We start from the raw sequence: 12,118 nt of genomic DNA, 5'->3' as shown, positions 1-12,118 counted from the left end.
CCTGGCTGGCTGGCCCGGTCGGTAGAGCACGCGGTCCTCGGGCTTGGGGTGGTGAGTTTGAGCCCCACGTTGGACGGAGAGATTACCTAAATTAATAAATAAATAAGTTAGAGTAAAAAAGAAACATAGGATGTGTTTAGAACTAAGTAACGTTGAAATGGTATGCCTGTCAATCATTGTAGGATGCAGTAGAGTGGTACTTAGGGACAGTAACAATAACTTATTTCATCAGAGTTTGTAACAGAGAAAAATTAGAAGAAACTTAGATATCTATCTAAAATAGAATAAATTCTGAGACCAAAAAGACCACGTATGGTGAGATATCACTTATTTTAATGATAAAAATATGCAAAATATATATTACATGTATACCTGTTGTATATATTTCTATATAATATTTGTACATCTATTTTTACATATAAATCCATTTTTGTGAATATGAGGACTCTACAAAGCCTGTATGGGAATAATCAACCCCAAATTTAGCACAGTCGTTACTCCTGAGGATTGCAGAAAGAAGCGGGGGTTGAGACTATCATACAGGCTTCAACTGTAAACATGACATTACGTTTATGTGTTTCTGTGTAATTTATGTTAAATACATAAACCACATTGATAAAACCATGGCTCTCTTACAGGTCTCCTCCAGTCGACCAGACCTTTCTGGCTTTGATGAAGACGATAAGGTGTGCACCTGTGGTGTGGGCATGACTAGAAGAGTCGAAGTCTGAAAAGTTAGCTCTTGGTGTTTTTCAAATTTCAGGATTTCATGTCTAAATCTTATGCAGATCATTGTCTCCACGTGTCCATTTCCAGGTTCAAATACGTGATGGGAAATTGCTAGGCACTCAGTGTTAACATTGAACCTAGCCCATTTTCCGTACTGGCGGAGTACTGCACTGAATTGAGTATCTGTGTGTCTGTGGGTCTAACTCAATGACTTAAGAAAGTATTATATCAACTGAGGGTTCCTGGAACGGGGGGATGGGTGATGGCATTGGGGAGGGTATTGTGTGTTGTAATGAGCACTGGGTATTGTAAAGACTGGTGAACCTCGCAGACCTTTTCCTCTGAAACCAATAACACATTACATGTGGATTTAAAAAACAAACAGAAATATTAAATCAACCATCACAAAATCAGAATTACTTCAACTAGGAAAATTGGGTATTTAAAATTGTGGAGATTCTGCCACAGGACCTTTCTCAGCAAATACTGCTTGGAGCATATATCATATTTATGTTATTTGGCGAGGGACTGAGTGATTCAAAGAGTACAAATGCAGGTTATGTCATCAAGAAGTTTAAAATCTAGTCTTTTAGGCAGCCAACTCCTGAGAAGTTGCTTAAGATTAAATAAGCTTATATGACACACAAAGGTACTTTTTTTTCCTTAGTGTACCTATACCTTATGCCGGTTTGATCCTTTTACACCTCAGATCTGGTTGCCTAGGGCGATCTTAGTGTATGCCTGCTACCCAGGCAAAATTATTAATGGAACCCACTCATTCCAAAAAGCGTTTCAGTGTGGTCTCTAAATTACCCAGTCACTCTAGATACATACCAGGTTTATCAAGGTGGCTCCCTTTGCCGGGGAAGGGACCCTGAGATCATGACCTGAGCCGAAGGCAGCGGCTTAACCCACTGAGCCACCCAGGTGCCCCTTCACTTCTCTTTTTAAAGGGACTTAATGACTGCTAATCCTATCTTTCCCTTGTAGGGTTGGCTGGAGAACCAGTTAGACATGTCTGACTATAGTTCCAGTTACCAAGATATAGCCTGTTACGGCACCTTGCCCAGGGACTCGCCTCGAAGGAGTAAAGAAAATAGTGGTGAGATTGTTTTTCTGTTTTCCTTTATAATTTCTTAGGGAAAGCATGGGGGGAAGTTCTTTTGTAGGCGGCATTTAATAAGATAGGAACCTGAAATTCTAACACACTGGATGATTGTAAGAGAACCTGTCATGTTCACTTATTTCATTTCTTTTTGCTTTGGAGTCGGCATATCATCCGATAATAATAATGGGCTTTTTGTGTAGTGCTTCAGAATTTTCAAATCATATTTTTCCCCACATCATTTCCTGAATTTGAAGTCCCTTTTGAGCAAGTCTTATGTTACGGTTGAACTTCATTTTTTTACCAAAAGAATACCCTGTGTAATGCTTTTATACTCAAAAAACGTTTTTACAAGAATTTTTTGATTCCTAAAGCAGTTTCAAAAATGGTACCAGAAATGAATTCAATCAGTGGCCGCATTATTACCTAACTGTATCATCTCCCGGTGCCCTGAAAGGAATAGCATTCTTCAAAAACATGAATTAGCTGTTACAATACACTGTATATTTTGCCTACTAAATGACATTGTACCAGTGAATTGGGAAGAAAATACATTAGGAGGGAAAGAGGCCCCCAAAAGTAAGATACGAGTCAGAGCAGGAAAGCGGAATTTCTCTTCCTTAGTCAAACAGAGCAGGTGGCTTGAGGAAAAATGGGGCTCGCAAGAAAACGTACACGGTATCCATTCCTTGAATATTTATTGAGCCTCTACTTGCTATCCACAGTGAAAGAAAGATTCTAAAATGCCATTCTAGATCCTGAAATGGAACTGTGGAATGAGATACATAGAAAATAAGATATTGCAATGACAGAGTGCCCGAATGCATGGAAGGGTCACAGACTCCAGGATTCCAGAGCAACGGAAGACCAGCACGAGTTGAAATCAGTCTCGTAGGCAGCACTTCTAGGGTGGGGGGCGGTCTTGAAAAGAAGTAGAAAATTCCGTTTCTGCTTTCTTCCATGCCGCCCAGCCCGTGGCTGACTCTTTGTGACTCGGTCACCACCTCTCCACCCTTGCCCACACCGGTTTCGGTCTTTAGCCAGATATTAGCCTGTTGATTTCTCTGTTGAACTGGATATTCCCGTGGCTCGGGGATGACCGTGCTTCTGGTGTGCCCGTCAATCCGTGCCTATTTGTCTTCCCCAGGTTGTCCATCAGAGAACCCCCACGCCTTAACAGTCAGTCCTTTTAAAGCATTCTCTCCCCAGCCACCAAAGTTTTTCAAACCTTTAATGCCCGTGAAAGAGGAGCATAAGAAAAGGATAGCTCTTGAAGCCAGGCCACTCCTCAGCCAGGAGGTAAGTGCTGCTGGTCTCTGTATGGGGGTGGGGGGTGGGGGGCGAGCAGGATCGCGTTTGGGGGCCGGCAGGGGGCGGGGCAGTAACTGTGCCCGTGGACGCATGTGGGTCCCATGGGGTCATGGCAGGATTTCTTGCATGGTGCCCTTGATGTTCTTTTTCGTGTGTTTCCGGCTTTTCAGAGTTTGGGGTTTGCGGGTGTTTTTTTGTTTTTGTTTTGTTTTTAAATCTTCCGAGTAAGAGAGAGAGAGATGTTCCCTGGGTGTTTTGAAAATATGACAGGGTTTTTTTATTTATTTGTTTGCTTATTTTTACGTTAATAAAACCAAGGGTGTGATTGGCCGTGGCCTGTGTGTAGTCTCATCAGAGTCCCTCGGTGGTTTGACCGCAGCCTGCCAAACTGCACTCCGCGCACGGGATTAGCAGTGTTTGTGTTGCTTTTCTAACCGGCACGTGCGTGCTGTGTGTTCCGGCTGTCGGCGTCTTCTGTATGTGATGCATCTGTGTGTCTTAACCTTTGCAGAGCATGCCTTCCCGTCAGGCACATAACCCGGGCTGCACTGTGCCCTCAGGAAGCAATGGCAGCAGCATGCCCGTAGAGCACAGTAGCAAACGGGACAGGAAGATTGTAAGTTCTGGAACCGTCTGTCGTCTTGCCTGGTGGTGGGTGTAAGGCCCTTTCACAGACAATCATCCAAATCCTGTACAAGACGTTAAGAGAATGTACTGGGTCTTTGCTTTTTTTTTTTTTTTTTTTTCCTTTCTTTTCTTTAAATGTGATCACCGGTAATGAAATTTTGCATGAATGTGGCCATGATCTGTGATTTTTTTTCCCCTGAGTGTTCATTCTGTTTCATTTATCTTTTTGCTCAGTAGCAACTTGCTTAGAAAGGGGGACAAGGCACTCTCACGGGTTCTAGTCTTTAAAAAGCGTAACCATGAGGTCACTGTCATTGATTCTGAATCTTTCTGATGTGCCCATGCGTACTGAGCAGATTCTGAAGTTAATCTACCTAGAGGAGTTACACTTACTCGGAGTGAGTACTCGTGCACTGAGCCGTGGGTGTGTTTGAAAGCTCTTTCCGCGCTGCCTGATGCCCTTGCCCAGCTCATTCTGTAGCTCGTAGCCCCCGCCGTCTGTTTGGCATCTCAGGGAGCCCGTCCTCATTTGCTGGCAGAATCGGGCCCAGCTCTGCTGGTGTCGGTCTTGCTTCTGGGCTGGCTCATCTGTACCTCAGCCATAGGTAGGTAGAAACTCTGCCTGTAAAAGTCACTCCCCCAGCACTTGGTTTTCAAATTACAGATTAGAAAATAGTTTTTAAGACACTGTATACCAGGCACTTTGGATTATCAAAGATAGCTCTGTTAAAAAGAAAAAAACAAAACCAAACCAAACCTGTATTCTCGGGCCTGGACACAGTTGTCGTAGTTTGTGTCTCAGCTTTCGCTTTCCTGTGGCTTCCTAGGTCTGTGTGTGGTCCGATCTGCAGGCAGCGCACGGGAGCTTCCTCTCCCAGACGCAGCGCGGCAGACGCAGTCCCAGGACTCGCTGGTGGGAGGTCCTAATGGTTCTAAAATGCGCCCTGCTGCAACTGTGTGACCCTAACCGGAACCGAACCTGGCTACGGAGTCGGCCAGCCGTCTGCATGCTTGGAGTGCGGGCGGGTCGTCAGAAATGACCTCATTCCTCCTGTCCCTTGAGGACCAAAGAAAAGGCACCATTTCTCCCTTGCCTCTGTCTCTCTCCCCACCATTGCCTCCGTGTTCTCCTGGCCCCTCTACTCCAAGTCCCCATCGTAGTTCCTGCTGGAGAAGAGGGTGACGTCAGCAGCCGCCCCTGTATCTCTGAATCCTAACGAATTGCTAAGTCACTTACTTGACCTCCCCTGGCTTAATTAATAAGGCAGCGCCATGGGCTAAAAAAGGCCACGTTTGTTACCCCTTCAAACACTCTGGCTCTCTGGCTGATGGCACCTGCCTGTTGGTTGATGTGGAACTTGCCGCCATGCTGCACGAGTACTGAATTTACTCCTCTGTTACTGATACATCTCGGTAGAACATCCCATCGAGAGTCTGCTGGATGACCCTTCTGGGTCTGGTCTGCCCAGTAGACGGCTTCCCTGTTGACAGAGTTTGCCTCATCATTTACTTTCCTTATAATGTTTTTAAATAAAACTCACCTCGGGGCTTTCAGCTAGCAGAGGGTAGGAGAGAACCAGCCTGTCGTAGCGTAACTCAGCAGCTCTCAGGTAGCGGGGAAACCCTGTGTGACCCGACACACCTTGAAGTCTGCTGAGCAGGGTTGGACGGTATCGCCTTTCTTGCTGGAATCTTGAGCGATCTGCCTTAGTCCTCCTTAGAAATCTGGCTCAAAACGACAGCAGCAACAAAATCTTTTTTAAAAATGAGAAAGAGGGGTGTTCAGGTAGCTCAGTCGGAAGTATACGTGACTCTTGATTTCTGGGTCATGGAGTTCCAGCCCCAAGTTGGGTGTAGAAATTGCTTAAATTAAAAAACCTACAAAAAATTGTTTTAAATAAGAGAAAGAAATCAGTTTTAATACTCTTCATCTCCGAAACTGTTGAACTGATTTATTTCAGATAGCAGCATTTCCGGGATGTTTTGGTAGATTTTAACGATATTACTTGCTTGCTCTGAGGTTCTGGTTCTCTTTGGGAAGTTTTCATTTTACTTCTCCTTTTGCAAATGGACATAAGCTGCTTTATTTCTTTCTATTTCTTTATTTCTTTGTTCTCCATTCACTCTCCTTCCTTTTCCATTCTTAAAAAATCAGAGTGTGAATCAATGGTTTGGTCTGATCAAAGGTTGAAATCATTTTTTACAATTTCACATAAAATGTGGTATTCTATAGCTACTCTTGATTTTTTTAAATTTTTTCTTATGTTCACTTAGCCAACATATAGTACATCATTAGTTTTTGATGTGTTCAACACTACTCTTGACTCTTGATTCTTAAAGCAGCGTTTGTTGTCTCATCAGTTTGGGAAGATACACAAGTGTACTTCGTGTCTTGTTTGAATAAGATAAAGGCAACAATACACCTTTGGAGTCCATCTTTTTTTTTAAGTCATGAAGCAGGGAGAAGGGTAGAAAGGAAATCACTTCTCCCTGGAGTCTTGCATAGACAGCATGTGGTTTGTTTCTCCATTTTACAGAAGGAGAAACAAAGGACTTGAGTGGCATGCCCAAGGTCTCCCAGTTACTGAGAGCATAAGAACAAAGGCCCCATCCCTCCGCAGAGTTGGACTGAGCCCAGTGACCCTAGGTGCTCCCCAAAATGGTGCTGTCTCGGTTGCCCTGCTGCTGTTTCTAACGAGGGCTGCCGGCCTCCTAGCACCATGGACAGAAGTGCTGGGGCCTAGGCTGATACAGTCCTTCCAGGAAGAGAAGGTCTCCGTGGAGGACAAGTCCCCATTCCAGTGGAAGTGAAAATCACTTTAATCAAGTGAAACTCCTTGCGGAGAGTCACTGCTTTCATGAGGGTTTGGATCCCTTCTTAATATCAAGCTGTTTCGTCTCTAGGTAAATAGTTGCATAAACTGAATTGCAAAAACCAAATCACGAAGACTGTAGCTATACAGGGGCTCCAGTGCTGGACTCCATGCTTCCCTTCTAGGGTTAGGGTTCTCGTGCTTTGTGTCCTTAAGACCTCGTAGGAAGGGGCTAAGCTTAGTCTCCTTTCAGAGGATGAGTATTTCTGGAGTAGAAGGTCTATCTAACCATATTCCCTTAAGGTGCAGTTTAAACAAATTAAGTACTCTTTCCCCCACCCCCTCCCTTGAAGGCAATAACTTGATAAACCTTCAGTCTGTTTACATGTTGGGAGATGTTTCATCTCTACTCGGTTTTCTTTTTCTCTGGAATTACTTGTTCCTACTCCGCTGGCCTCTCTCTTTGGGTTTGGGTTGTTTCCCATCCCAAGTGCACAACTATGTGCTGATCCCGATTCAAACTTAATCTCTTGAGGCTTTTGTGGACTCTTCAGTTTTTCCCAAGCTCCTTCTAATCCTTTAGGAATAATTTTTTATCTTCACGAGTTTGACAAATGTGCACGCACCTGTTTCTACACAGTAAACTCATGACTGAACGTTTCATTCAGCAAAGCTATATTTTAGGATAACAGGCCTTTCCTCAGTCTTCAGAAGAAATAACTCCAGGCATAAAAAGAGCTCCAGATTACAGATTCTCACATTCAGATTTGGTTTTTCTTAGAGCAACTAATTTACAGTAACTAATTACATCAAAGACTCCCAGTCTTGGGAAATTATATTTCTTTACCAGCATAAATCAGAAGGAAATAGAAGGGGGAGGGGGGCACCTGGCTGGCCGTCAGGAGAACATGCTGCTCTGACTGTTGATCTCAGATGGTGAGTTCAAGCCCCATGTTGGGCGTGGAGCCTACTTAAAAAGAATAAAAAGGAAATGTAAGGATGCAAACACTAGAAATTCAATTTTGAGTCTAAACACGTCAAGTAGAGAATTTAGAAAATACAGGCAAAATTACTGATTCAGGTCTGTCCAGTCTTTGCTCCTTTCCAAACATTCTCCCCTTTCCCCTTTCTTTTTTTTTTTTTTAAGATTTTATTTATTTATTTGACTTGATAGAGATCACAAGTAGGCAGAGAGGCAGGCGGGGGGGGGGGGGCGTGCAGGAAGCAGGTTCCCCGCAGAGCAGAGAGCCCAATGCGGGGCTTGATCCCAGGACCCTGAGATCATAACCTGAGCTGAAGGCAGAGGCTTAACCCACTGAGCCACCCAGGCGCCCCCCTTCCCCCTTTCTGACAGTGCTACCTAATGGGGAGGGTTGCTAAAAATAAGATAGAAAGATTAGTGTTGCCAAAAATTTTGTTTTGCCAGTTTCTGGAATCTTTATCACTGATATTTGAAATCACCTTTGATTAATAGCCATGGAATTAAGACAACTGATGCTTTTACGTAATGTATGTTCAAGTTCTTTTAAAAACTAAGGAGCACTAAAGAGTATTAAAGTATTGATTAGGTAGTTAACGTATTATTAATTATTATATATCTTATTATATAATATATCTTATTATTATTAATAGAAATTATTACTCTAAAATTCAGTAGATAAAATCGGTGTTCGCTTGTGAACCGCTGTCTGCCGTAGCCTTCGAGCACGCTCTCCTTCTCCTAACCCAGTCTCTCTCTCCTCCTCGGCCTCTTGAAATGACACTTCAGTGAGTAAGGTTAATGTTTTGGTTGCCGGTCTTCACGGTCTCCTGTTACGATACTGAATCAACTTTCCATCCAGTGAGACAGGGTCCAGGATTGTTCCAAGAGCAAGGACCCAAAGCCGGAACACCCGGGGACCGTGGCTGTTTTTGCTCCACCCTGGTATTCCCAGTTCTTAGGACAGTGGCTGGCATGTAGCGGATGCCTGATGAGAACTCACTGAAAGTCACGTTTTAAGAGGAATATTTGCAATGTCACCAGATGTTCATGAGGTTAATTAAAATGGCTAGATAGTAATAATCATTTTTTTCTTTTTTTAATATTTATTTATTTGAGAGAGACAGAGATAGTGAGAGAGCACAAGGGCGAACGAGGAGAAGAAGCAGACTCCCTGCTGAGCGGGGCTCGATCCCAAGAGCTTGGGATCATGACCCGAGCCGAAGGCAGATACTTAACTGAATGAACCACCCAGGTGCCCCCATTTTTTTTTTTTTTCTTTTTAAGTAAGCTTTACATCCAAGGTGGGGCTTGAACTCATGGCCTCGAGACCAAGAGCCACATGCTCTACTGACTGAGACAGCCAGATGCCATTTGTCATTTATTTCTATTTGAACATAAAACATCCTTATGCTTCATGCTGTTTTCCACCACATACAGAGGAATCATCTACTCAGGGACTGACCAGGGCGTTGAGAATACCCCCTTCTGTGTGGGTTTACCGGTCTTTACAAACAGAATTCTAAAACTGTTTGACACGGAGATCCTCTGTGACATCTCAGTACTTTCCTCACCTTCTGGCTAAATCCTCTATCCCTGCTTCTCCAAACCCCTAGAAAGTGTTAACGGTAAGACTGTTAGTATTTCACAGCCTTCATGGTGTTTCATATAACACTGGGAACCAGTGTTGAAATTGCATCCTTTGCTCTTTTTTCTGTTAAGGTCTTGATTTTGCCGCCCTCTCCCCCCATAAAATACCAGAAATCTTCCACAGAGTACCTTACTCACCTGCCCTCGGCTTCCCAAAGTGAGGATTGGGAGAGCAAATGCAGCAACAGCTTGTCTCTGCCTCCATGTGCCCCCCTCCTCGTTTAATTCCAAAAGGGAAAACATCACAACTGAATACCGTCATTAATTAAAATTAATTAAAAGTCTCCTGCACCTAAGCCAGGGAAGCAAGCATTTCCAGTCAGCACTGCGTGAGCACAGAAGAAATAAGTCTCCTCCGTATTAGGTGATAATGGGTTTGTGCTCACAGATCTCTGAGCATAATGTACTTGTAGGCACTGTAGGTGACAAGATTTAACCAAACTCAGAAAGAAAGAGAAAAAAACAAACAAACCGCTAAACATGTGAACGTGAATGCCTTTACCGGGAATATATTTGAAACCTGTCTCGACAGTAGAGTCCCTGAAAGGCGCTGATGAGTGACTTTGCCTTCGTTGCTGCAGGACTCCGAGGAGGAGGAAAGTGACCTGGAAGCTCTTAACAGGAAGCTGACCGGTTCACAGCCTTACGTACCTGTGGAGTTTGCTGACTTCAGTGTTTACAACGCCAGCTTGGAGAACAGGGAGTGGTTTTCTTCCAAAGTCGATTTGATGAACTCGCGGGTCTTGGAGAAAGCAGTGTCCCGCAGCCCCACCGCCAGCAGCGTTACCAGCGGGTACTTCTCCCACAGTGCCTCCAATACCACGCTGTCCGACATGGCGGTCCCCGCCAGTGACAGCTCAGACCAGCTAGCCACGCAGACAAAGGATGCGGACTCCAGTGAGCATTACGGGCCGTCGCTCGCGCACGATTTCAGACCGTCCTCCAGCAAAGACTTGACAGAATTAGAAAGAGGCTTGGTGAAAGAGAAGATAACTTTGGTGCCACTCAAGGAAAACAGTGCCTTAGCCAAAGGGAGCCCATCGCCCCAAAGCATCCCTGAAAAAAATCCCAAAATCCTCTGTAGGACTGGCTCCTGTTCAGAACAAGATGTGTGCTCTGGCAGAAATGGCCAGCCAGCCAGAGAGTTCTACCCCGGGGAAGTGACCGTAGAACATACCACAAAGATCCTTGAGGACCATTCTTTCACAGAGTTTATGGGCGTATCCGATGGGAAAGATTTTGAGGGTTTGACAGATCCTTCGGCTGGAGAGCTTTCGAGTAGAAGAAACCTACCAAACAAAACGGACCAGAAGAGTATCTCAGACGGGCCGCAGGACCCTGCCCAGCTGCATTCCTCGGCAGAGAGTGACCAGGTAATACATTCCAGGGGCCGTCCTTTGTGTTCTGTGCTGTCGGTGAGCATGCCTGATGGTGCACCAAGCCCCAGAGGTGCCTCGCCCCGGGACACAGTAGGAGAGGTGGACTGCAGCGCTGCTGACGGGGAGGCCGGGCCCCGGGGAGGGCGGGCTCGCTCACTCAGCTGCCCAGCTGGCTCTGTGGGGCTGGGCGCCTGCTCCCGCCAGCTCCGAGTACAACGACAGAATACAGAGACCGCTGGCGTTTCTGGCTGGCCTGTGGCTCGATGCTGAATAAGGATCATTGAATCTCCTGTGCATTCCTAGAGCTGTTTAATTACAGGCTGTCCCAAGGCATTCAGATAGCATCCCTCCTATTTCATCAAATCTGTAATTTCTGTAATTTTTAGATAAACCATTGTTTTATGTATTACCAAAAAAACACTTCCAATTAAACTGCAGCACACCAGTAATTGTCAGACGCATCCCAGTTTCAGACACATTAAAAAGGGGTGGGGGGGGGAGGGCAGGCATGCATCGCAGAATGGATTGAGAAAACAGTCACTTGGTGCCCAGCGCCGTTGACATTTGGGCTTTGGAAGTTAGCGGGTTGGTTTATTATGAGGTTGCATTTTATAGTTTCATCGTTTAATTTTTTTGTTTAATTCCTAAACAAATGGAGCAAAATGCATATTTGCCAACAGTACTGGTGAAAGGAGCAAATGATATGGATAAGAGATTGCCCACTTCCAAGGGCTCTTCTCCAGAGCTTCCCCTTCGGGATCAGCATTTTGGTCCCACACCCCCACTGCAGCTGTGCGAGGGCTGTGAGAGTTCCAGAACGGAGCAGAACAAAGCTCGGACAGAACGAGAAAGATAATCTAGGAAGGTCATCAGGCTGCCGTTCGGTCTCTGCTTTGTTCAGGAAGTGATTCCAGTCTGGTGGCTTTTCCCCCACAAGCTTTACTGCCTTTGCATACCAGCCCTTAAAATTTCTCTGCGTGTCATCTACACAGCGCTCCTCCCTACACTGCAAAAACCTACACAGGGATTCCTTACAATTCAAAAAAAAAAGAAGACTTTTTTCCCCAAGATAAGGCTAGGAGTAAAGTGACTCGTGACTGTCCTTGGAAATAGAATTTTCGTTGGTTTCAAAGTCTTCGGCTTCCTCTACCCTGGTCTTCAGGCAAGCCTGCCCCGCTGGCCTGCATCGGCCTGTCAGTCCCTGTTTTGAGGATTCTCGTCCAAGGGCTATTTCCTCCCCCTAGAACAGTGCTTCTCTCTCTCTCTCTCTTTTAAGATTTTATTGATTTATCTGAGAGAGAGTATAAGAAGGTATAGAGGGAGGAGCAGACTCCCCGCTGAGTGGGGAACCTGACCCGGGACTCGATCCCAGGATCCTGGGATCACGACCTGAGCCGAAGGCAGGCCCTTAACTGATTGAGCCCCCCAGGCATCCCCGAGTCGTGCCCCTCCAGTGTAAATGTGTAGCGACTCACCGAGCAGAATTCAAGGCCCCAGCTCTCTGCCCTCTCACCGGACATTCTGC

At 45.2% G+C, this 12,118-nt stretch overlaps 1 protein-coding gene across 1 annotated transcript in view; it reads left to right on the top strand.

Annotated features, from left to right (window-relative positions):
- KIF13A (kinesin family member 13A) overlaps positions 1-11,043 on the top strand; it is a 199,800-nt gene extending 188,757 nt beyond the window's left edge. Inside the window, 6 exon segments of the mRNA XM_046004604.1 lie at positions 639-686; positions 1,720-1,831; positions 2,982-3,133; positions 3,657-3,761; positions 9,796-10,593; positions 10,595-11,043. Of these exon segments, the coding sequence (XP_045860560.1) occupies positions 639-686; positions 1,720-1,831; positions 2,982-3,133; positions 3,657-3,761; positions 9,796-10,593; positions 10,595-10,633 (1,254 nt within the window). The 3' untranslated portion in view covers positions 10,634-11,043.
- Positions 11,044-12,118: the final 1,075 nt, after the last annotated feature.

This window comes from Meles meles, chromosome 5 (assembly GCF_922984935.1).
Source record: "Meles meles chromosome 5, mMelMel3.1 paternal haplotype, whole genome shotgun sequence".
NCBI lineage: Eukaryota > Metazoa > Chordata > Mammalia > Carnivora > Mustelidae > Meles > Meles meles.
This window is presented reverse-complemented; position numbering and strand designations above follow the sequence as displayed.